This window comes from Pelobates fuscus, chromosome 1, assembly GCF_036172605.1.
Source record: "Pelobates fuscus isolate aPelFus1 chromosome 1, aPelFus1.pri, whole genome shotgun sequence".
NCBI lineage: Eukaryota > Metazoa > Chordata > Amphibia > Anura > Pelobatidae > Pelobates > Pelobates fuscus.
Genome location: NC_086317.1, coordinates 299,112,138 through 299,139,948, shown reverse-complemented (window position 1 = coordinate 299,139,948; position 27,811 = coordinate 299,112,138). Strand labels below are relative to the sequence as shown.

Below are 27,811 nucleotides of genomic sequence, written 5' to 3'. Positions count from 1 at the left end.
AATTGGGAGGAGCCTGATGACAGTTTATATTGCTGTGATGCACTCTGATTGGTTAAACTTTTTTTACACTGCTGTTAACTGTTTCTTTGCTGCTGGGAGTTTCAGTAAAGAAAGATAAGCAAATATTCGCCTCCTGTCTTTAATAAAATTTAGATTATTCGGTCACTAGGAGCTAGAATAATCCCGAATTTTAATAAAATACCCTGCATATCATAATCTTATGTGCAGCATTAACAATAAAATGTTATACAATAATCTTAGATCTATATAATCTCACATTGTGTATAGACTTTCACAGAAAATAGTACATTGATAATTTTTTTTATTAATCCCAGTTATTTCAGGTTTTTGTTGATATGGATATACACATTTCCTGTTTGACGATTTCTATCTGTCTCCTCAGTACCACCCACCTGTCAGAACCAGAATTGAAATGCTGCTGTTTCCCAGGGGGCACTAAAACAGGGGTAGGCAAACTTTGGCACTCCAAATGTGCCCTACATCTCCCTTAATGCTCTTACAATTTTTGTGCTGGCAAAGCATCAGGGGAGATGTAGTCCATAACAGGTTGAGTGCCAAAGATTGCTTACCCTGCACTAGAAGATACTTGAGAGATGATCTTGCAGACTGATGGAGAATAAGTTGTTCTACCTATGCAATGCTTAGTGAATATTCCTCTAGGTATACAGAGCTATAAAGAAATATACCGTATATACTCGAGTATAAGCCGAGTTTTTCAGCACATTTTTTGTGCTGAAAAACCCCAACTCGGCTTATACTCGAGTTAATGTCTGTATTATGGCAATTTACATTGCCATAATACAGACTGGGGGCTGGCAGCGAGCGCTTACCTCTCCTGCAGCTCCTGTCAGCTCCCTTCTCCTCCTCGCCGGTCCGTTCAGCACCTCGGTCAGCTCCCAATGTAAGTCTCGCGAGAGCCGCGGGGTCATAGTGCGGCTCTCGTGAGACTTACACTGGGAGCTGACAGAGGAGCTGCACGGGCCGGCGCGGAGGAGAAGGGAGCTGACAGGAGCTGCAGGAGAGGTAAGTAACAGCTCTGCCAGCCCCCCTCTTCCCCCCACTGAACTACCAATGCCACTGGACCACCAGGGAGTGAGAGCCCCCCTCCCTCCAATGTATCAAGCAGGGAGGGGGGACGAAAAAAAATAAAAAAATATAATAATAAAATAATATATATTAAACAATAATAATAATAATAATAATATTAATTTTTTTTAAATAATTTAAAAAAAAAAAAATGCCCAACATACACAAACACACACTGCATCACACACACTTACACTGCACTCATACACACACACTGCACTCATACACACACACTGCATTCATACACACACTGCACTCATACACACACTGCACTCATATACACACACACTGCACTCATACACACACTGCACTCATACACACACTGCACTCATACACACACTGCACTCATATACACATACTGCACTCATACACACACTGCACTCATACACACACTGCACTCATACACACACACTGCACTCATACACACACTGCACTCATACACACACACACTGCATTCATACACACACTGCACTCATACACACACACAAACACTGCATTCATTATATACACACAGTGAAAATAAATATTCAATTAGTATAATTTTTTAGGATCTAATTTTATTTAGAAATTTACCAGTAGCTGCTGCATTTCCCACCCTAGTCTCATACTCGAGTCAATAAGTTTTCCCAGTTTTTTGGTGTAAAATTAGGGGCCTCGGCTTATATTCGGGTCGGCTTATACTGAAGTATATATGGTATACATTAACCTATGAGTGCATTGCATAATGAGACATGGATTTAACAACATATGTTATCCTGTATCTACATATATCGGTACAGGCCTTTCTTGATGTTTCTGTTTGCGGGGGAAGAGGATAAGGTAATAGAGGTGAAGAATTAAAGTCCCACAGATGTAATTAGTACGTCTGGATATACCTTGCCTCAACCTTTCACCGACAGTGCCAGAAAAGGGGACTTGTCATCGATATAGGTGAATAAAGGGTTAAAAAAAGCCTTTGCCCTAGTTAGGTCCACGTCTGCAGGGGTTAAAAGCTACATTTTTAAATCATGTTTATGTCTGCAGTTTTTGAAACTGCTTCTGAAATTTTTATTTTGCGTTAACCTTGGAGATAAGACTCCCAAGTAAGTATTTGTCCTTTGTATTAACTAACAGCATTTGTAATGTTTTTTTTTCCTTATATAAATGTTTTATCACAAAATACATAAAAATCATTTACACACAGCACACTCAACATAGGTATTGGTTTGAAACAGGTTGCACATAAAGAGTAAAAGACACATACAACAGTCTGTCAAACAATACATAATATCTTAATATGCAGATAAACCCAAATTACAAATAATGACCTGCACCCTTCACCCATCTACCCGGGGGGTACTCTACCCAACTCTCATCTCCAATCTCCCCATTATCCTATATTAGGGGCATATTCCAACACCACATATTGATCATCATCTACAACCATATCCTAGAAGAGAGGCCCTATAACGTAAAAGGCACTCTATATAGATAGGAATGAGGAAATATTCCAAAAGCTGTATAATGGGAAACCCGGGAAGATGGGATATGTCCGTGTCAAAACCCTCAATACCCATGTATAACAAACGCACACATATCACATCAGTGGCGTACACATGACCCATGGGGCCCCGGTGCGAAAATCGATCCCCCCCCGCTCTTACTCTGCGCGGGCCGGGGCAGCAACACATGGCGGCGGGCACCTGGTCGCAGGGGTTGCAGGGCTGCGACCGCGGTATGTACGCCAGTGCATGCAGATGCACACACACTTAAAGGACCACTACAGACACCCAGATCACATCAGCTCAATGAAGTGGTCTGGGTGTCAGGTCCCTCTAGTTTTAACCCTGCAGCTGAAAGCATAGCAGTTTCAGAGAAACTGTTATGTTTCACTGAGAGTTAATCCAGCCTCTAGTGGCTGTTTCACTGACAGTCGCTAGAGGCGCTTCCGCCATTTTAAGACACTGAACGTCCATAGGAAAGCAGATGGAGATGTATATAGAGCAGCTATCGCCTTAGAGGCAAAGTCACCTAAGCCATATTTTGACAGGGTGTGGAACATAAAGTCCCAATCCACCCTGTCAAATGCTTTCTCAGCATCCAGTCCCACGAATACTGCAGTTGTTTTTTTTATTTTTAACCACTGAGATTAAATTTAAAAGTATTTAAAAGATATTATTCAATCTTTCCGCTAAAATTTTTGCATAAATCTTAATATCCACGTTTAGTAGAGAAATAGGTCTAAAGTCTCTACACTCAGGGGTTGGATTGTTTGTTTTGGGGATTGTTATTATTTGAGCTTCTAACATTTCTGGCTGTGCTCGACCAGCCTTCTTAATCTCGTTTAAAATTTGACACAGATAGCTGGAGATCTCCTATTGACAAAGTGAATAAAATTGATTAACTAGGCCATCAGGTCCAGGAGCTGAGCCAAATCTAAATTTAGAGATTGCCCATTTAACTTCCTGTTCCGTTATATCTTCATTTAATTTTACCAACTCTGTATGAGAAACCCTGGCAAGATAGATCTTATCTAAAAATTCCACAATTCTCCTTGTTTTCCCACTAACATCTATATTAGAGGAATTCAAATTATAAAGATCATGGTAATATTTCTCAAAACATGCGACAATATCATCAGGTTTCACAAACAGTTTTTTATTACATAATAACTTGTTTATTCTATTATTGTTTAATTTTTGTTTCAACTTACCAGCCATCAATTTCCCTGCTCTATTTTGGCCATGATGTGATCTTTGCTGGGCTGCCCATAAAGATTTATCCACCAATAGTTGCTGAATTCTTTTTATTTGTAATTGTAATTCTCAAATTTTATTTATCTTTAACCCCTTAACACCGCAGCCAAATGTACAAGTTGTGGACGAAACAAAATGTAAACAAAACCTGGCATTTGCGCTATATGTCTGTCCAACCGTAATTCACCTCTTTCATATTAAATGCACCCCCCCTTATTATATATCATTGTATTCAGGGGAAACAGGGCTTTCATTTAATATCAAATATTTAGCTATGAAACATAATTTAATATGAAAAAAATGGGAGAAAATAAGATTATTTTTATTTTTTTAGTTCTACATGACATTTTAACTGTCAATGTCATAATACTGTTTGCTTTTACTGCAATAAAATACACATATTTGTATTCAGCAAAGTCTCACATGTAAAACAGTACCCCCTATGTACAGGTTTTATGGTGTTTTGGGAAGTTACAGGGTCAAATATAGCGTGTTACATTTGAAATTGAAATTCGCCAAATTGGTTACGTTGCCTTTGAGACTGTATAGTAGCCCAGGAAATACATTTACATCCATAATGGCATACCATTTGCAATAGTAGACGACCCAAGGTATTGCAAATGGGGTATGTCCAGTCTTTTTTAGTAGCCATTTGGTCACAAACACTGGCCAAAGTTAGCGTTAGTATTTGTTTGTGTGTAAAAAATGCAAAAGACGCCAATTTTGTCCAGTGTTTGTGACTAAGTGGCTACTAAAAAAGACTGGACATACCCCATTTGCAATACCTTGGGTTGTCTACTATTGCAAATAGTATGCCATCATAGGGGTAATTTTCATTCTTGGGCTACCATAGGGTCATAAAGGCAACGTAAGCAATCTGGCGAATTTTAATGTGAAAAAAATTAAACACAAGCCTTATATTTGACGCTGTAATTTTTGAAAACACCATAAAAACTGTACATGAGGGGTACTGTTGTACTCGGGAGACTTCGCTGAATACAAATATTTGTGTTTCAAAACAGTAAAAAGTATTGCAGCAATAATATCGTCTGTGTAAGTGCTGTTTGTGCGTGAAAAATGCAAAAACGTCACTTTTACTGGCGATATCATCGTTGTAATACATTTTACTGTTTTGAAACACTAATATTTGTGTTCAGTGAAGTCTCCCGAGTAAAACAGTACCCCCCATGTACAGGTTTTATGGTGTCTTGGAAAGTTATAGGGTTAAATATAGTGCTAGCAAATTAAATTCCCTATACTTTCGGCATGGGTTGTCAGGCAGGTCCCGCTAATTGTAATTAATTAGGATACCTAATTATGTAAAATTATTACATAAATATATATGTAGAATTAATATATATATATATATATATATATATATATATACATATGTGTATATATACGTATATATATATATATATAATTTTTTTTATATTTGTATTTATATATAGGTATATATATAGTGATATATACGTATATATTTATGTATATAGATATATATATTATTTCGTTCTACGTGTATTTTGATATAAATATATATATATATATATATATATATATTAATATCACAATACAGTTAGAACGAAATAAAACACATCTATATATTTTTTAATATTTTATTTTTAATTATTTTTTTATTTTATTTTTTTACGTATTTACATATTTTTTATATTATATATAAATATACATATAACAATAATTATATATATATTTAATCAGTATCAGTCAACGTGTAATTTGATATTAATATACAGGGAGTGCAGAATTATTAGGCAAATTAGTATTTTGACCACATCATCCTCTTTATGCATGTTGTCTTACTCCAAGCTGTATAGGCTCGAAAGCCTACTACCAATTAAGGATATTAGGTGATGTGCATCTCTGTAATGAGAAGGGGTGTGGTCTAATGACATCAGCACCCTATATCAGGTGTGCATAATTATTAGGCAACTTCCTTTCCTTTGGCAAAATGGGTCAAAAGAAGGACTTGACAGGCTCAGAAAAGTCAAAAATAGTGAGATATCTTGCAGAGGGATGCAGCACTCTTAAAATTGCAAAGCTTCTGAAGCGTGATCATCGAACAATCAAGCGTTTCATTCAAAATAGTCAACAGGGTAGCAAGAAGCGTGTGGAGAAACCAAGGCGCAAAATAACTGCCCATGAACTGAGAAAAGTCAAGCGTGCAGCTGCCAAGATGCCACTTGCCACCAGTTTGGCCATATTTCAGAGCTGCAACATCACTGGAGTGCCCAAAAGCACAAGGTGTGCAATACTCAGAGACATGGCCAAGGTAAGAAACAGTGGTGGGCTGGGCTGGGGGGCAGGGAGGCAATTGCCCCCCAGGCCGCCCTAAATCCAGGGCTGCCCACATCCAAAAAGAAAAGAAAAATGTTCCCCCCAGTGGCTGAACTACTGGGCTCGGCTGCTCTGTAGATCTATGCTGGCAGGACTGGCTCACCTTGCAAAACTGCTATTTAGTATATTGCTAATTCGGCAATATACTAAATAGCAATTATCCTACCTCACTGATTGGCGATTGGCCAGTAACCTCAGTAAAAGGCAGAGTGGGGTGCAGATGCATGGGCCCGCTGCATTCATTGTTTGTGTGTGCTGCGGAGGCACACCGGAACTCAATGCCTACCCTCACCTCTTCCTGGGCGGAGTTCTGGCAGAGCTGCCTCCATATCCTGCCTGCAGGCCCCTCCCTCTCTTCCCAGGATGCAAGCACTGGGACTGCACAGGGGAGCTCCGAGCAAGCCCAGCAGCCCTCAGGCCCCCAAGAGATCAATGTCCCAGCTTGCAGTAGTGGCACACAGGATCAAGGTGAGTGAAATACTCTACCTCACCTCTCCCTGCACACATCCAAGGCTGTCTCTTCCTGGCTCTACTTGTTTCTGTGTGTCTCACTTTCTTTCTGTCTCTCTCTAGTTTTTTAACTGTCCCAGTCTCTCCTTTCCTTGTGTCACTCTCTGTCTCTCTATAGCTTTCTAGCTGTCTCTGGCTCTCCTTTCCTTGTTTCACTCTCGGTCTCTCTAATTTTCTAGCAGTCTCAGTCTCTCCTTTCCTTGTGTCATTCTTTGTCTCTCTCTAGCTGCCCTTGGCTCTCCTTTCCTTTTGTCACTCTCTGCCTCTCCATATCTTTACATGTGTAGCTCTGTCTCCCTTTGGTTCTCTGTCTCTCCCTCCCTCTCTGTCTTCTCTGGCACTCTCTATCTTCCTCTCTGTTTCTTTGTCTCCCTCTTAAACAGCCACAAATACAATCACACTCAGCCAGCTCTCACAAAATCACACTCATCCAGCTACACAGATGCATACAACACTCACTCAGCAACAGTACAATCACACAAAGAAACCACACACATTTCAACCATGTGTATTGCTTAGTGGGAAGTGACGAGGAGCGAGAATATACACAAGGTAGAGTGACAAGGGGGCCCTACTTTAATTCTTGCACAGGGGCCCAGTGGTCACCAGTTACACCCCTGGTTCCCCCCATGGGCCCGTGGTGCTGGTACTGTGGTTGCACTGGGGCCCACACACTAAGGGGGACCACCGGGTGGCCCATACACAACAAGCAGAGCCAGACCCCAACTCCCAAGCACCCTAGCCAGCACACTGGACCTTAGGAAAGGTACCAGCAAAGGTAGGAAGCTGGCTTGTAAAGTGTGTGTGTGTATGAGTTTGTCTGTGTTAGTATGTCTGTGTGTCAATATGTCAGTGTGTGTGTGTGTCAGTATGTCTGTCTACGTGTGTGCAAGTATGTCTCTGTGGGTGTGCCAGTTTGTCTGTGTGTGTGTGTGTGTGAGCCAGTATGCCGGTATCTTTGTGTGTGTCATTTTGTATGTCTGTGTGAGTCAGTATGCCTGTAACAGTGTGTCTGTCAGTGAGTGTGTGCATGTGCCAGTCAGTGAGTGTGTGTTTGTTAGTGTGTGTCAAATCAGCAAGTGTGTGCGCCTGTCAGTGAGTGTGTCTGTTTAGGTGACTGCCCCCCCTTTACTCTCCTCTTGGTGCGATGGGCCACTTGACTGGATTTGCCCCCCAGGCCTAACGCTGCCAGCCCTCCCCTGGTAAGAAAGGCTGAAAGACGACCACCACTGAACAAGACACACAAGCTGAAACGTCAAGACTGGGCCAAGAAATATCTCAAGACTGATTTTTCTAAGGTTTTATGGACTGATGAAATGAGAGTGAGTCTTGATGGGCCAGATGGATGGGCCCGTGGCTGGATTGGTAAAGGGCAGAGAGCTCCAGTCCGACTCAGACGCCAGCAAGGTGGAGGTGGAGTACTGGTTTGGGCTGGTATCATCAAAGATGAGCTTGTGGGGCCTTTTCGGGTTGAGGATGGAGTCAAGCTCAACTCCCAGTCCTACTGCCAGTTTCTGGAAGACACCTTCTTCAAGCAGTGGTACAGGAAGAAGTCTGCATCCTTCAAGAAAAACATGATTTTCATGCAGGACAATGCTCCATCACACGCGTCCAAGTACTCCACAGCGTGGCTGGCAAGAAAGGGTATAAAAGAAGAAAATCTAATGACATGGCCTCCTTGTTCACCTGATCTGAACCCCATTGAGAACCTGTGGTCCATCATCAAATGTGAGATTTACAAGGAGGGAAAACAGTACACCTCTCTGAACAGTGTCTGGGAGGCTGTGGTTGCTTCTGCACGCAATGCTGATGGTGAACAGATCAAAACACTGACAGAATCCATGGATGGCAGGCTTTTGAGTGTCCTTGCAAAGAAAGGTGGCTATATTGGTCACTGATTTGTTTTTGTTTTGTTTTTGAATGTCAGAAATGTATATTTGTGAATGTTGAGATGTTATATTGGTTTCACTGGTAAAAAGAAATAATTGAAATGGGTATATATTTGTTTTTTGTTAAGTTGCCTAATAATTATGCACAGTAATAGTCACCTGCACACACAGATATCCCCCTAAAATAGCTAAAACTAAAAACAAACTCAAAACTACTTCCAAAAATATTCAGCTTTGATATTAATGAGTTTTTTGGGTTCATTGAGAACATGGTTGTTGTTCAATAATAAAATTAATCCTCAAAAATACTACTTGCATAATAATTCTGCACTCCCTGTATATATATAATTATATATATATATTAATATTAAAATACACCTAGATGGTGTATGTGTGTGTGTGTATATGTGTATATATCTACTTAGATCATATATATATACACTTGTTTTAACTTTTTATTATTTGATTTCAGCCAGCAGGGGGACTAACTGTCATTACAGTTAGTCCCCCTGCTGGCAATGCACCAGGCAGCTATCCCGGCCATGTGATTGTGAGGTCCTCGCAAGGACCTCACTCTCACATGGCCCGGGGGGGCTGAAGAGAGCAGACGTGCCGCGGGGGGGCTCCCTGGGAGTCCCCCCAACCGCGATCGCCGGCGTGGGATCGCCGGCGACCGGGTAAGTTACCAAAAACCGGAGGGCGTACTATTACGTCCTGCGGCGTTTAGAGACGCTTTTAAAAGGACTTAATAGTACGCCCTCCGGTCTTAAGGGGTTAAATCAGATGGAGATTTTTTATTTTCTCTGTCCAATCACACCAAATCTATATGTAAATCTCCTAATGATTTACCTCTCTGCTTCTTTAAAATCCCTCTTATATAAGCTTTATAGGAAAGCCATACTATTTATTTAGAATTTATGGTTCCTTCAGCATTTGTAATGTTCAGCACTGAAACTTTGTTGATTGGTTGATTTTGCCTTTACACACCCCTAAGAAAACTGTATTTTATATATATACGATGCACACGCATTAAAATCTCCTCTACTTTCTTAAACTTCATCATGACTGGTCTGCATTAACTGTTCTCTGCAGTGAACGTACAAAGAGATTAAGGAAAGCAGAATGTGTTAACTGCATAAGTCCATGGCAGCTTAAGGGTTACAGACCCTGTAAAATATTACAGCCTAACACAGATCAATTAGTGAAATGCAAATTTCCTGAACAGAAAGTCGCCAGAAACACACATACTGCTTTCATTTTTTCCCCATCATATTTTGCTTTAAACACTATAGGGACCCAGACCACTTCAGCTCATTGGGTGGTCTAGGTGCAGTGTCCCAGTCTTCTGAACCATGCAGTAGTAATTATTGCAGTTTTTGATACCTTGCAGCATTAACCCCACTAGAGGGACTTCCGGGTGGCTAGGCTACTTTTGGTTGCCTAACTGATGCTGGACGTCCTCAAGCATTGCAGGTTTATAAAAATGTACTACAGTAAAAAAAAAAAAAAGAATATATATAAATAATGTAAGAAAACAATATTGTCCAACAGAGTAGAAGCAAATATAACAACAAATATCACAAGTACACTAGTGTATTCAGACAATAATTCCCTATACCGACATTCATAAGGAGTGAAATCAACCTCAATTTCATTTTAAACTTCTCAACACGCAGCTGTACAATATATTCACTGCCATTCTATTTTAATCGTTTTATAATGGCAATGATGAATAATTTTATGAAGAAATAAATATTCATTAAAAGGAGTTAGATTAAAAATATGCCCCTTTCAAAAGCCTCAAATTTTGGAGGAGATTTATGTGTTAGAATAAGGAAATGTGCCTATAACCATATAGTGTGACAATTTAATAGTCCAGCTAAATTAAACCAGTGGATATGCTTGCTTGTATCCACAGCAATCAGTGTAATCAAAGGTTCTGTCTGTTTTAATAATATCTAATATATGTGGCAAAACTACTTAATTGTGTATATAAATCAGAATAGAACAGCAAGCACGGAACCGGTGAAAAATAATCACTGCTGACATAACAAAATACCATTGCAAAAAATATTGCAGAGGGCAACTGTCTTGCAACACAATACAGCATTTAAGTTAAATATGCGAAGACTGAATATTAACCATTTAATAATAATTTTCACTGTCAATACCCCTTTTTTGAAATATAATTTTATATCACAAAGTATTTGAATACAAATTGTAGCAATAACCATCTAGTAATATCGAAAAAGATATTAAACAGATAAAATATAGTGATAGATCATATATGTAAAGTACAAAAAACTGCTCAAAAGAGCAAATTATCTATAATAATTATGGCTATACCAATAATTATAATATTGTTTCTAACAGAACATTATCTACTGCCTAATAGATATTTGTTGTGTGTTTAAATGTGTATATAGTATTAAAAATAGAAAAAGACTTGGTTGTGCTTGCTAAGTGGTGCATAACCCCCTTTTTTTTATAAACGAAATATATTAAAATCACTTTAAGTGAAGAATGACTTTGCAGATAGCAGCATATCTGATTTGTAAACTGACTAGTGTGGAAAGAAAAAAAGTTTATGGTAGAAGCTTAAATCATTGTAAGTTATTGCCCACGAAAATGTGCCCGGCCATATTAACACTGAAAGAAAGATGGCAGGAGACTTACAACTCTCAGTGGAGACATATACATGCAAATTAATACTGCTTTATAAAGGCATAAACTGAGTTCTCATTTAGATGTGAACACATGAAACTAAATTTAATTATTGCCGGAACCAGGTTTTGTTGACTTGGAACTTATATCATTCAAATAGACTGAATGAATAATACACATACATAATAAATCAAGACCATGTAAGAACATAGATGCCAAAAGCATTGTATAGGTTAAAAGGGAGAAAATACTATATCTATATCTAATATATCTTTGTTATATTGATCAGTATTGCTATACACCTGAGGAAGAGAGGACAACTCTTAAAGGTCTGTCTTTTAAATATTCTGTTAGTCCGATGAAAAGGTGTCATTGGCATTATATAGTAATTGATGTGCCAAACTGTTGATCGTAACGGAAAAATATTACATCTAGATCCAAAGCTGAGGACTGCATTCATTCTTGGTGAAGTGATAACTGATTTACAAGACATGAATTCCTTCTCCATCTTCAAGGTAGATAGCACGTAACACTCCAGCTGTTGCAGAAGTAACACTTAGAATTGTGTAAACGATGTAGCCTATCCTACTCTATCATTTATAAATTTGCACATTTACATGATTTTCAAAGGGAGAATTCAGACAATCTTTCTCAATCTGCTGTGTTGTTTGCTATGTGACTATGCATCTCTTAGTTCACATTTAATATGATTTCCATACTTTACTACTTTTAAAACAGTTGCAAAGAATATGGTAGAACATATACAACATACATCTTAAAAGTTACAAAGGCTCCTAACTGCTCCGGAGTGGATTTCAATTATGAATACTTCATATGAAAGTAGAATTCCTATACATTGTATAGTAATGACATTGCACTGTTGTTAAAAGCACCTTCTGGTTTCTCAACATGAAAAAAAAAATAATCTTTAAAATGTTGCTTATTGGAGATTATTTATGTACACTATAAATAGGAGATTATGTTTTTAGTTTAATCTGCATTTTTGTCTGCTTATGATGAAATATTATATATATGTTACTTTAGGTTCTTTTTGTCTTTATTTAATTCCAAAATATGGTTCTGTATGATCAGAGCCCAAGAAGATCTAAAGCAGGATGCTGTTTGTCCATTTTTTTCTATATATTATTATTTTTATTTATACGGTGCCAACAAGTAAATGGCTGTACAATAAATGGACTAACAGACAAGTATTTGCAACAAGACAAGTTGGAAGTACAGGAACAAAGGGCGTGGGGAGACCAGCTCAAATAAGCTTACCTTTTAGGGCAGGGGAAGGCTCCCTTTGGCATTCCAGATTTTGTGAAATACATCTCCCATAATGCTCTTGTAGCCATACTGCTGGTAAAGCTCTCTGTGAGATGTAGTCCACAATTTGTGGAGTGTCAAACCATGAGGACGTCCAGCATCATTTCACGGAGAAATTGCAGGAAACACCTTTGCAGGCTTTGCAAAGATTGCATTTTCTCTAAAACTGCAATGTTTTACATTGCAGGGTAAAGGGAACAGAGACACTGCATCCAGACCACTTCAATGAGGTGAAGTTGTATGGGTGTCTATAGTGTTCCTTTGAGTTACAAAAGATTACAGGGAATCACAATATACAATGTGGCAAACAGATCTATAGCGTGATGCTCAACAACATGAGACATGCAGTCTCCAATCACTAAAGTGTTAAAGGTTAGCCATAAGAGCAATATCTAAGATAAGGCAGCGCAATATTGAAATACAATTTAAGGAAACTGGGTAGTTTTTTTTTATTTTTATATTACATAATGATAACAATACTAATAGCCAAAAACAATAAAAATCTGACAATGTGTCTTCGTTATGGTGATAAGTCAAGATCTTATTGCTGGTGTTATATATTTTTTTTATAAACTGATATAAAACTTGGGTTTTATATTACATTTTTATTTTGATGTGTATGTAATAAAATAGATTTTTTTCATTCCATCAAAAACACAATTTAAGTACAAAATACTACCATCATCAATGGACCAATATGATGCATCAGCAATTCTTCAGTTGCTGGAAGGCAATATTTGACATTTCTATGTCTTTCTCTATTAAAGTTTGCCATTATATTAAAGTAACCAGATGTTCTATAACCACTAGAAGTATAATTAAGTACTATGTAGCTTCATTATATATAGTTAAGCAATATATCTCACTATATATATTGGATACCAACTTAAAGTTTACTAAACTGCTATATTTAATAAACTAACATTATGAGAGCTTTTCCATAGGTAAACGTCATGGTTCTGTTCTATACTGTAAGACAGTTACATGAAATGTATAATGGCAATCTACATTTTGAAAGGCAAAATTAGTAGCAATGATTGTACATATGTTAAAATCTGTTTTTCAGTTTCACAGTCACTTGTTCTAAACTTTAAACACTCTGCTAAGGCTCCATTTTGGTGCAAGGCAGATGTTACAATGACACTGCAACTTTTAGTTTCTGATGTATTTCTGCTCTGGGAATGTGGTCTTTAGTATTATTTTGCTGTGAAACCTAAGTCATTCTAATTTTCTTATTTACTGTGGACTGACTAAACATGTAAACATTATCCATAATCTAAATGGTATAAGTGACAGTATACAGATGGTATAATGCCCTTTGCAATATGGATCCCACATACTTTACTGCTATTTGCTGGAATTCAGGAACAGGGTATAATTCTTTAAAGTATTGATGAAGGTAATAAGTAGGTTTTTCTGCATGCAATCTTCAATTAAGTAATACAGGAATTCCAATTGATAGATGATAGGAAAAACGTGGATTGCGCTCAGTATGAGTAATTGAAAAAGAGCGGGAAAAAAAAATTATATATATATATATATATATGTATTTTTTTTCCCGCTATATATATATATATATATAAATAACATATAAGCAGCCTCCAAATAAATCACCTGTAATGTTTAGGGTGACATGTTAAAAACACAGTAAACCAATTAATATTATATCTATATATATAGATATAGTAGTAATTGGTTTATTATATATATATATATATATATATATATATATATATATATATATATATATATATATATATATATATATATATATATATATATATATATATATATATATATATATATGTAAACCTGTGAAGTTACACAGGCTGCATTATCTGAAATGCCCAGTAGATGGCACATGGCTCCAGTATGTTGTTAATAAAACATTGAGCATTGATCACATGACTTGCTGAAATCAGTGGGAGGAGTGTGGCATCATCAGTTCCTGGGAGGATTTCCTGCACAGCTCTGGGGAAGGAGGGCCTAAAAGGATTCTAGAAGGATGACATGCTGAGCTGAAATGGAGGACATGTGAGAGACTGTAAAAAGAGATGGAACCTGGCGGAGAGAACTTGTTTCACCCAAGATCACACCAGATGAGAGAGGGACCTGCTGGCAAAGACAAGCATTGAGCCCAGACGTTTGGTGAATCCAGTGAGAGGAGACTGCTACTGACTACCTGGTTAATTGTGTTGTGAGGGTAAGCCAAACCTCTCCCTGTATCACCACAGGGCACCTGTCTTCTCACTCACAGTAAAGACTCTGAGGTCCCGTACAGACATTACACATCTGAGGCTGTGTCAGTGACTCTGTGGAGCAGGACTTATTAGGGCCCCAACTCTCCTATGTGCACCAACGGCCGCTAGGGCGAAGATAAGGGGGTGGGACGCAGGTGTGCTGGTGGGTGAGTGGGGAAAATCCACATTTGCATTGTTATCTGTTACGCCATTGTATTTTCCTATGTGTGTCGGTTCAATTGCTATTTACTATATAAAGTTAGTTCCAGTTAGGCTGTGTCAGTCTTATTGCACCAAGTATGTTCCCAGTGGGACCCCACATCCCTACCTCGTATGCTCCACTGGGTGGAGGCGCTGCCGCAGATATGTACCCCAGCTCCCAGATAGCGGAGGCTCAGGATCTGCCTGTCAGGCATAGTGAATTAACTAGGTTTAAGGACCCCAAAGACACTAGGGGGCATCCCAAAAACCCCGTTACATATATATATATAGAGTGTAAATAGAATAGGATGGCGCAGAAGTATGGAGAAAACAAATTAAACAAATAAATGCAGCAACCTACAAGGGGATCTGATACAATTCACCAGATAAGACATAAACTATAAAAAGTAGGTGCGCAAAATAAATTTATCACTTCAACAATAAAAAGTGCAAAGCATGCAAACTTATCTTACAATTAGCTGTAGAAACGCAGGTATATCCATAGATTCGGAAAACACCATATATCAAGTGACCAGCTATAGAATTGCAGGTCTATACATAAACTAAGAAAAACACCATATATTGAGTGATTTGTGCAGAAAAATTACACACTGATCAAAAAAATAGTGAATAGTAATAAATAATACTTGCACAGGTCTGCTCAGATGGTCCAATCTGAAAATATAAAGAGACACAGACCTAGTGCAGCACTGTTAGAACGGATAAATATAGCTGAAGAGGAATATTTCAAACTCACAATTGTGGAGTGGTTGTAGTACCACTCCAGACTATCTGGCTCTGGGGGGGATCAGTCCCCTGTAATCGTGGGATCCGGTGGGTAGACAACTGGAAGCAATCACTCGGTAACCGGTCCGTTTACAATTAAAATTCCATTTTATTTTCACTTAAAAATTATGTATAAAAATAACATAGAAGTTAAAAATAAGTCTTCCTGTCGCTGGTATGAGAGTTCAAAAAGTCCAGAGTTGCACTTTCTGCATAAAACGAAAGTAATAGTTCTCTTACTCTGTCTTCGAATTCTCCCTGCCAGTGAAGATACTTCCGGCTTCCGGTTTCCGGTATCACGCAACGCGTTTCGCCCCGCCTCTTGGGGCTTTCTCAAGCGTAAAAGTGGGTGGCTCCCAATGTCCTTTAAATAGTCTCTACCCAATTAGCCAGATTGTAGATAGATAGTAGATATCCCCTTCTCTTTTGGTTTTGGGAAATTGGTGATAGCTTAACATTAGTTGGTGAATATATTTTAGGCTGCATTTAATTTTACCCATATCTATGTATATATTTAAATCCCCCTACAAGATGTATTCATTTAACATGTATTCAGACACTATGTTAAGTGATCTTGTTTCAAGAATATCGTTGGTTTTATTGGGTATATATATATTTGCAATATAAATTTTTCAAACATTAATACATTTTTTCTTCACATTTTCTAGATATTGTTCTAGCATATGTATGTATCTTCAACTAATTATAACTAGATTAATGGATACATTAGAAGCTGGTTTTCTGAAGCACATTTGCACTTTATATGTATGATATGACAGGATCAAGTAATGACACTTATAAAGATGCCAATCTGGCTAATTGGGTAGAGACTATTTAAAGGACATTGGGAGCCACCCACTTTTACGCTTGAGAAAGCCCCAAGAGGCGGGGCGAAACGCGTTGCGTGATACCGGAAACCGGAAGCCGGAAGTATCTTCACTGGCAGGGAGAATTCGAAGACAGAGTAAGAGAACTATTACTTTCGTTTTATGCAGAAAGTGCAACTCTGGACTTTTTGAACTCTCATACCAGCGACAGGAAGACTTATTTTTAACTTCTATGTTATTTTTATACATAATTTTTAAGTGAAAATAAAATGGAATTTTAATTGTAAACGGACCGGTTACCGAGTGATTGCTTCCAGTTGTCTACCCACCGGATCCCACGATTACAGGGGACTGATCCCCCCCAGAGCCAGATAGTCTGGAGTGGTACTACAACCACTCCACAATTGTGAGTTTGAAATATTCCTCTTCAGCTATATTTATCCGTTCTAACAGTGCTGCACTAGGTCTGTGTCTCTTTATATTTTCAGATTGGACCATCTGAGCAGACCTGTGCAAGTATTATTTATTACTATTCACTATTTTTTTGATCAGTGTGTAATTTTTCTGCACAAATCACTCAATATATGGTGTTTTTCTTAGTTTATGTATAGACCTGCAATTCTATAGCTGGTCACTTGATATATGGTGTTTTCCGAATCTATGGATATACCTGCGTTTCTACAGCTAATTGTAAGATAAGTTTGCATGCTTTGCACTTTTTATTGTTGAAGTGATAAATTTATTTTGCGCACCTACTTTTTATAGTATATAACATATATATATATATATATATATATATATACATATATATTTAACTATAAAAGAGGTGTTACTAATACCCAAATGCTGCCCTTTGAAGGGAATATCCTTGGTATTGCCTGAATTAATAATAAAGTACAAAAATAAAAAAGGCGCAAAGGGAGAGTGGAACATCTATATAAAAAAATAACACTTTATTTCAAATTATTTAAAAAGCATATACAATGTGGGTGTATACTCTTATAAAAACATGTCACAAAACATATAATCCAAATGCTATAAAGTTTGCCTCTAAAAAAAGAAAAAAATAGTAAGTTTGACACGTTGAAAAATAGGGAAAAAGAGTCAATTCCTGACAATTTCAGATTTAATACATAACTGACCGTTTTAAATCCAAATAGACATTGAATAATACTTTAAATTACATTTGCTTTATGCAAAATTCCTCACCTTGAGGCACTCTTTTTGCTTGCCAAGATCTTCACAGTCCCCTTTATTCAGACATGGTGAGTTGAGTAGGAGTTCTACTTCAGCAATAGACTGCAAGAGGCGTGCAATCTCAGCCAGATAGGTAGAAGGCACATTAGCGGCATCCACTTTCATTCCTTCTGTCATGGAACGAGTACTTTCTTCATGGACCGTTTGCTAGTGTAAATATATATATAATATTTATTTTCATGTTAAGTATATAAAGCAATATAAACATCTCAATTATCTTATTTGCAGGTTATATATTTGACTTTGTCAAAATGAATATAAAACATTTAAATCTAAGATAGGATTAGTATTTAAAAAAAAAAGCAAAAAAAAACTAAAACTAAATAAAGTTGTAAATACACTTAGATTTAAGCATTAAAGAGTACTGATTTAGAAAAAAATATTGCATTCAGGGTTGCCATCTGAAACTGCAGTACACGTAGGAAAACTGTTTTGCACTTTCTCTGGCACACACACTTCCAAAATGCACAAAGATACAAACTCACCGACACATACATATTCCCATGTAGAAAGCAGGAACTGAACTTTTAATAGTTTAAAAATAAAATAATTGGATATTGGGCATAAAAAACAACTAATCTCATGTATTGCCTATGTGGAATATAAATGAAATCAACCCAATCAGTATTATTACCTATAAGTCTGAACAAATTGTTTATCTTTAAAAATTACTAGTACGTATAATCTTGCAACTGCTACTTCTTCGTAGATTATTACTAAGAAACAGAATACCTTACTATTTGGTAGCAATGAAAGTGGGATATTATTAGAACAGTATTTCAAAGACTAAAATAATATAATATTCACTAAAATAAGGTGCATATCTCTTTAAGAAGTAAAGGTAAGTCTTGGTCTTACGGCAGGAAACTCTAAAGTTGATTTCTATTTGGAAAACTAATATCACCACTCTACTATAGCATGCTCAAACAGTTGCTTGTCAAATGTTGCTCTAACTGTTCATCCACATTAGGAGTATACAGTTAGAAGTCCCAGAAAGAGGCAGCAATGAACAATTGCTATATTGCTGATAGGCGAAAGGAAAGGGAGATGAAAGGATACATTGAGTTTTATTGCCACTGAATGGCTATAGATACAAAGATACCAAATGTTTCCACAACCTTGTTATCGGTAAAGTCAATTGTAATGCCATACATTCGGAATAGCTTTTTTAAAAAATGTGCTTGCTTTTTCTATTAGAGAGTCATTGCCGGGCATTGCAGGTCTGCTTGGAGGATCCACTGAATTTTTATGGACTTTAGCTAGGCAGTAGACAGTGGCTATAGTGGGAGCCTAGAGGGGCATTGGCTATAACTCATAAATGGCTAAAATGATTGTATGGGGTTGCTATATATCTTATGTGGAGAGAGCGGCATTTTGGATCTAGGCCACACATTTGGGTGGAATCAGGCCATATGTTCTCTTTGAAATAGCACAAGAGGAGCTAAAACCAGCTTGACATCTGAGCAGGGACCCACTGAAGGGCAAGCAACTTGAACTGTTTTCCATTCAGACGTGGGCCCCTTGCTCAGATTGCCTAGAGGGATATCGACTAAACCTCATTGATGGGGCTGAACAAGGCCAAAACGATCTTCTGGGGTTGCTGTATCTCTCATGCAGAGAGAGTTGTACTGGAGTCTGAAAGGGAAACTGCCTAGGTTCTCTTTGTAATGGCACAGGATGAGCTATGAGATCTGAGTGAGGCTCTCCCTTTCCTCTTGTAGAAGTGCCACACCAGCATGTGTTTTGAGCTCCGACATAGCACACACAAAGAAATACACACTGTCATACACTAATATACATGTTGACAAATACTCGGATGCCACAGACACACAAACCGAAAAAAAACAACTGAAAAATAACTCTATACTATTTTAGCCACCCTCCTGTTTGCAAAACAATTGAGTGTACTAAGTTGATATTTCTGAGGTCTAGTGTGTCTAGAAGGCTATCCACCCTTCTGTTGTTCAACAGGCCCAACTTGTTTTATTTTGTTACTCTGACTCTGGAAACTTTATTGGTTGAGTTTCTCTTAAGTCTCTTGTGTGATTGACATTTCCTCTTTAGCCACCTTGTATCCATTCTTGCTCTGATTAGCTTTATTATTTATGATTAAGCTTTTCCTATCTTCATTTAGAGAACTAGTGTTGAAGAATAATCTGATTCTACCTTTATATGCATTTAATGGTAAAACAGCATCTTTAGTTGGTTATTGATAAAATCGTCAACTTATTATTCTTATTATTATAAAAGTGGGATTTTAGAAAATAATATTACTCCGCTCAGTTTAGGCAGTAACTCTCTATTTTAATTTACACTGGACTCTTATTTCGACAGCTCTGACAACCAAATTATTTATTAAAGTTTATTTTACTTAGAGTTCTATAAACACATCTGAGTATTCATAAAATTTAACCACCTGATCACAGCTTCAAGTTAAATTGTTTGCAATAGGTTTTATACCTTTGATTTGTTTTATTATTATTTTGGCACAATATAAAATAGTCTATTAGTTTTAACAATCTTTTTATTCTTATTTATGAACAAATGGATCATATCTAATGTAGTCACCTTAACCCCTTAAGGACACGTGACATGTGTGACATGTCATGATTCCCTTTTATTCCAGAAGTTTGGTCCTTAAGGGGTTAATGATCTGAATGGATTGTTACAACATGGGCTATTGCAATACATGCAACTTTGCAAAAATTATGGAGTAATGTGCCAGAACATATTATTATTGCAATGCCTTGAAACGGTGCTTACAGTTTTACCATCACCATCACTACAGCTTCCTGTCACCAGGTTAAAAGGTTTTTGAATAAGTAATGCTGTACAGAAGCCAGAAAACAAAGAAAAATTCCAGTCATTACTTCTCATTTTTCCCAATCAAGCAATATAAATTTTAATAAAAATAAAATCCCAGAACACTCATATACACAAAGAACAGTAGAATAGTGCCTACTATCCAAAATGGATCTATGTATATATCTTAATTATCACTGTTCTTTACAGCTTTGCTGACACTGTGAGACAGCGATATAGGAAAATAAGGAAAGAATACTTTATTTATATTTGTAATGTACTAATAGTGTATAATTATTTATTCAGTTCTTTTGTTGAAAGAATGAACTCAAGTTTACATGCTTCATATTTGTATCTCTCATTGACGTGATTATACACACACACACACACACACACACACACACACACACACACATATATTAAGCTAATTAGGTTTATTCAAAGTTTAGGTTACAACAGAAAAACTGTGGCTGTAGCCAGGAGAGAGCATTCTTTCAAAATTCAGCATATTTAATTTAGTTTTCAATTCACAATCACTGTTTAGCATGTCTTTCAGTCTGTCTGTTAGTATTTGTGTCTATCTACCTATCTTTCTGTCTGTCTGTCTTTTTTGTTGTTGCTGCATAATATGTTTTAATTCTTTTGAATTTCCATTACACAGGTACAGTGAGGGAAAAAAGTATTTGGTCCTCTGCTGATTTTGAATATTTGTCCAGTGACAAAGAAATAATAAGTCTCTAATTTTAATGGTAGGTGTATTTTAACAGTGAGAGACAGAATAACAAAAAAACACAAATCCAAAAAAATGCATGTCAAAAAAGTTATAAATTGATTTGCATATCAATGAGTGAAATAAGTATATGATCCCTTATCAATCAGCAACATTTCTGGCTTCTAGGTGTCTTTTATACAGGTAATGAGCTGAAATTAGGAGCACTCTCTTAAAGAAACTGCTCATAATCTCAGCTCGTTACCTGTATAAAAATCACCTGTTCACAGACGCAATCAATCAATTAGATTTCAAACTCTCCACCATGGCCAAGACCAAAGAGCTGTCCAAGGATGTCAGGGACACGATTGTAGACCTACACAAGGCTGGAATGAGCTACAAGGTCATTGCCAAGCAGCTTGGCGAGAAAATGATAACAGTTGGTGCAATTATTCGCAAATAGAAGAAACACAAAATAACTGTCAGTCTCCCTCAGTCTGGTGCTCCATGCAAGAGTTTCAATGATCATGGTGAGGAATCAGCCCAGAACTACAAGGGAGGATTTTGTTAATTACCTCAAGGCATCTGGGACCATAGTCACCAAGAAAATAATTGGTAACACACTATGCCGTGAAGGACTGAAATCCTGCAGCGCCCGCAAGGCCCCCCTGCTCAAGATTGCACATGTACAGAACCATGAGACGTTTGCCAATGAACATCTGAATGATTCAGAGGAGAACTGGGTGGAAGTGTTGTGGTCAGATGAGACCAAAATCAAGCTCTTTGGCATCAACTCAACTCGCCGTGTTTGGAGGAGGACGAATGCTGCCTATGACCCCAAGAACACCATCCCCACTGTCAAACATGGAGGTGGAAACATTATGCTTTGAGGGTGTTTTTCTGAATACAGCACAACTGCACCACATCAAAAGGATGATGGACGGGGCCATGTACCATCAAATCTTGGGTGAGAACCTCCTTCCCTCAGCCAGGGCACTAAAAATGGGTTGTGGATGGGTATTCCATCATGACAATGACCCAAAACACACAGCAAGGCAGCAAAGGAGTGGCTCAAGAAGAAGCTCATTAAAGTCCTGGAGTGGCCTTGCCAGTCTCTAGACCTTAATTACATAGAAAATCTGTGGAAGGAGCTGAAGGTTCGAGTTGCCAAACATCAGCCTCGAAACATTAATGACTTGGAGAGGATCTGCAAAGAGGAGTGGGTCAAAATCCCTCCTGAGTAGAGATGTCGTGAACATAAAATTTTCCGTTCGCGAACAGCGAACGCGAATTTACGCAAATGTTCGCGAACGGGCGAAACGCCATAGACTTCGATAGGCAGGCAAATTTTAAAACCCACAAATTATCAGATGTAAATCAGCCTTGAGTGAAATCTTTTTCTTCTGATTCTTCACACTCCCATCAGTCAGAGTATTTGCTCAAAAGAGAAAGTATATGGAGAAAAATAAAGTGCAATTCCAGAGTAAAGTATAAAAAGAATTTAATAACTTACATATAAGTTAAAAGCATTGAATATATCACCACTGGGCGTCCTACGCGTTTCGTCCTAAGATGGGACTTCCTCAGGGACTTGGTGCATCAATCACAACAGAAAATGTGTATAAAAAACATACCCCCCGCCCGTTCTTATATATCCCCTCCCGGAGTTCATTATTCAATTATTCCCGGCCGGTGTTTTTTCTCAGTTCGGGCCGCACTTCCTGCTTGGACGCGATGACGTCATCACGTGCATACGTCCCTTGCGTTCCAGACGTGCGTTCCAAATACCCGGAAATGGATGGCAGTTATGAATCTTCAGTTCTCCCAGAGATATATGGGCAAATCAAAACATATAAGGGGGAAGGAAGTTAAAAGAAAACTCTGGATAGCACATTTGTGGATAAAAATATCCATTATATTTCTACTGGAAGCTGAACAATTTATATGTATCAAAAATATATATACATGAATATTGTAAACAATGTTGTAGAAAATCATAATAAAATGAAGAAAATAAAAAATAAAAAAATATATAAAAATATGAAAATAAAAATACAATAAAACAAGTATATACATCTGGATTATTACATTCAAAAATGGAAATCTAAGGTGAAACTCCATATATTTACATCTTTCTTACATACTGATTTCTCATTTTGGGAGTGTGTATAGGACAGACAAATGAGGGTACATACAGCCCAATATTAACACGTCACTCTTCTACAATATATTGATAATTAAGTGCATAAGGTGGAACCCATTTCTACATGTGTATTTGTTCGCACTCCTCCCACTCATCTCACTCTCTATGATGTCTCCACATTTTTCTATCTCTACGGGTTTTCCCATTAGAATTTTTCAAAAAGTTTTTAAAGTTTTTTTAAGGTTTTTTAAAAGGGGCCCCATGTATAATACCAATATAAATAATTGGCCATATTGTTTATACTGCTGATATTTGATATTAATACCCCTAGAGGACTAGTTTATATATATAATCTTTCGAAATAAATCCATTAATGGCGCCTTTATACGAATATTGGAAACTACATAGAAATGAAATGAGGAAAAGGAAGTGCGACATCCGTACAAAACTTTTTTACAACCACAATTAATCTTCAAAAAAACTCCACAGGTCAATATCCAAATTCAAACCCCAAGGTTGGAGTGTCTTTAGTTTATTTATCCAGAATGTTTCTCTCTGTGAGAGTTTTTTAGTTAAATCTCCTCCCCTCCAGTAGGGATCCACATGTTCAATGCCCACGAAAGAAAAATTTTGCCAATCAAATTGGTTGCAGGAATTACAATGCAGAGGTACTATATGTTTAGTTGATTTTTTTTCTAATATTATTTTGATGTTCCAATACTCTTTCTTTAAGTTTTCTACAGGTTCTCCCCACATATTGTTTCCCACATGGGCATTGAAGCATGTAGACTATATTCTTGGTGTTACAATTAATGTTAGATTTTATTTTAAATTTCTCTCCGGTTGTAGAGCTCCTAAATTCCCTCTTTTGTATGTATCTTTGATTTTTACATGCTTTGCAGTTATTGCAAGGGTTAAAACCATTGACGTTGAATGGTCTGCCCTTTCGCTGGATTTTTAATGCATAACTGGGTGCAAGAATGTTTTTCAGATTTCTTGTTCTTCTAAAAATCATAGGTGTTTTTTTGGGTAACACTTTGCCTAGTATGGGATCTCTACACAGAATGTTCCAATGCTTATTGAAAATCTTTTTGATTTTCCAATGTTGGGTGTTGTACTGTGTGATAAAGGAGAAATTGTAGTCCCTCTGGGGGATCTTCTTGGGTTTAGATGACATTAGGTCTTTTCTATTCTTTTTTTCTATTTCTCCAATTTCTTTATCCAACAAAGTGGATTCGTATTTTTTTGCTATAAATTTATTTTTTAGATGCATGGCTTGCTCCCTATAGTCTGATTTCTTTGTGCAGTTCCTCCTCACTCGTATTAGTTGACTTTTTGGAATTGTTTCCAGCCATCTCTCCTGATGGCAGCTTTTCCTATGTATGTAACTGTTACCCTCAGTTTTTTTAAAAAAACATTTTGACTCGATCTTATTATTCTCCACAAAAAAGCATATATCTAAAAAATTAATTGTTGTAGTGTTCATCTCATGTGTAAATTTTAGACCATATTCATTTTGGTGAATGTAGTCCAGAAACAGTGATAGCTCTTCTCGTGGGCCCTGCCAAATCATTATAATATCATCGATAAAACGTTTCCATAGGACCTGATAATTTGTGAGTGGCCAATTGTAAATTTTAACACCTCACTTACTCCCACACAGTTAAACGCTATGTCTCTCCATTTTATCTGTATTTAGCAGATGATCCCCTATTCTATATTGCATTTGTATTGAAGACAAGAGGAAGTCTTTGGGGACTTTGTTCTGGAAACTTAACCCCACGAAGGGAAGTTTCATTTTGTTTATATACCATCACTGTTTTTTTCACTGGGGTTGTGTGCACATATTCTGTTTTGTTTGTATACATTTTAAAACCCACAGGGACTCTTTCTGGCCACAATAGTGATGGAAAAGTTGTTTCAAGGGGACTAACACCTGGACTATGTGGTAACTTGAGAGGTGCCCAAAGCTAAGCTGGAGGAGGATGGTGCGTCAAGGTTCCGAGCGGAAGCTGTAGAAGATTGGGTGTCCTGTGTTAGCCAGTCAACTATGTCCTCAGAACTTTTCGAGTTCAGGGTACATGGCCTCTGAACACTGGGAATTATTCTAGGGCCAAAGGGAATCACAGCACCACGACCACGACGGCTCCTGCGGGGTGGCCTGCCTCTGCCTGTCATTTTTTTTTCGATTAGTGGTACTATGCGTGCAAGCTACTGTGACAACAGAAATGAGTGGCACTGTGCACTGGCAAAGGTTGGCAGAGTAGACGCTGTAGGCCTGACACACACGCTTGCAGACAACTAACTGCTATTCAATCTATTACAGTCAAAATTGTATTTTTGTTTTAAATGTACACTACTGTGACACCAGATATGAGTTGCACTGGTGTGACACTGTGCCCTGGCAGGCCCTGAAACACACACGTGTGAAGGAAACTGACTGCTATTATTTCACAGTCAAATTTCTAGTTTTTTTTTAAATGTACATTACTGTTACACCAGATATGAGTTGCACTGGTGTGACACTGTGCCCTGGCAAGCCCTGAAACGCACATGTGTGAAGGAAACTGACTGCTATTATATTACAGTCAAAAATGTTTTTTTTTTTTTTTAAATGCAAGCTATTGTGACACCAGATATGAGTGGTGGCACTGGGCAAGTGGGCACAGTATACGCTGTGAGCCTGACACACACGCTGGCAGGCAGGCAACTGCAATTAGATTACACAGGAAAAAAAAAAAAGCAGACTGATGTTCTAGCCCTAAAAAGGGCTTTTTAGGGTGCTGTCCTTACAGCAGAGATCAGATGAGTCCTTCAGGACTGTAGTGGACACTGAATACACTAGCCTAGCTATCGATTTCCCTATTAAATCAGCAGCAGCTACCCTGTCCCTCCTCTCACTAAGAATGCAGCTTCCGGGGGGCGGGGCCTAGCTGTCATGGAGGAAAGACGCACTTCGTGTGAGCTCCCTCACTATCTCACTTTAAGCAGCTATCAACAAACGAATTTCACCCCAGAAGTGGATGACCCAGCAATGTTGCTCCTACCTGACCGACCCGACATGCTTTATAGCGGTCAGCAACTCGACAGAGTCTTACTTACCTCCGCGTGGCAAGTGTGCTCACCGGGCGGGAGAGGCGGCCGATCTCCCGATCCTGGGATGCCCAGGAGCAGCTACTTCCCGGCAGGAGCTTCGTTACCCCCCGCCCCCACGGACCGGTGGGGGTTATCCCGGTCCACCCCTGAGAGGCTGTCTGGAGCTAATGGATGCACAGAGCACAGCTGCCCAGGCTGACATACTCATCTGCGACTCTCCCAATATGGCGGCAGCCGCGTGTCCTCCTGGTACCAGCAAAGCATGGCAGGATATTGAGTCTAAGCTGGACAGACTCTTTAATCAATTTTGGAAGCAAATAACAAGCAGGAAGCCCCAACAAGCTCCACCACAGCCCCAACAAGCTCCACCACAGCTAAGCGAAGCAGTCCCCATTAAAATCCACCAACGCAAAAGGCGTCGAAGACGGGACCGGAGGCACAAACAGAAATGCAGAGCCTGCCCCACGTCAAGCACTCGCCTCCACCTTAAGCCACCACAATCCCGCACCGGACGTGAAGCACCACCGGGACAGATCCGACCGCCCGACAAAACAAGCTTCCACCACCTCAAGCCGCGAACCCGGCACTCAGCCAGAGACTTGCCTTTGTTGTTCCAGGTATCAGGGACTCCCAGGGTCTGCACTTGGCGCCCAGAAGGGATCGGATGAGAACAAGCAGTAAACAGCAGCCTGCCAAGCATGTCCCACTTTAGCCGATCCTCCACACCATGCCTTTGATCACATGAACTGCTCTCTGCACATTAACTAATCGTAAAGTAGCAAGCATTTAAACATGTCATTATTTCACCTCCTAAAGAGTTTATTGTCGCAGTTCCTTACATGCCTTTACCATACCTTAACCGTTCATGTATTATGTTATTCACTAGTCTCATCTCATGGGGCGACTCACACTTGATTTATAACTAGTGGTGGAGCTGCTGATATAAATACACAGTTGATAACGTGCAAGCTACACCCTAAACATGACAGCCATCTTTCACAACAATGTACTGCTATATACTCATACCCTCAGTGCAACTAGCCATGATATACGCACGTTCAACCTAGCATGCTCAAATATAACACACTTCTGTCTAAAAAAAAAAAGAATGCAGCTTCCGAATGAATCTAAAATGGATGCTGTCCAGAAGGTGGGAGGGTCTGG

At 38.3% G+C, this 27,811-nt stretch overlaps 1 protein-coding gene across 1 annotated transcript in view; it reads right to left on the bottom strand.

Moving 5' to 3' along the window:
* The window catches only part of DMD (dystrophin), a 2,317,639-nt gene that overhangs the window by 1,181,628 nt on the left and 1,108,200 nt on the right, over positions 1–27,811 (bottom strand). Inside the window, exon 42 of the mRNA XM_063457949.1 lies at positions 17,850–18,044. Within this exon, the coding sequence (XP_063314019.1) occupies positions 17,850–18,044 (195 nt within the window). The remainder of the gene's footprint in view (positions 1–17,849; positions 18,045–27,811) is intronic.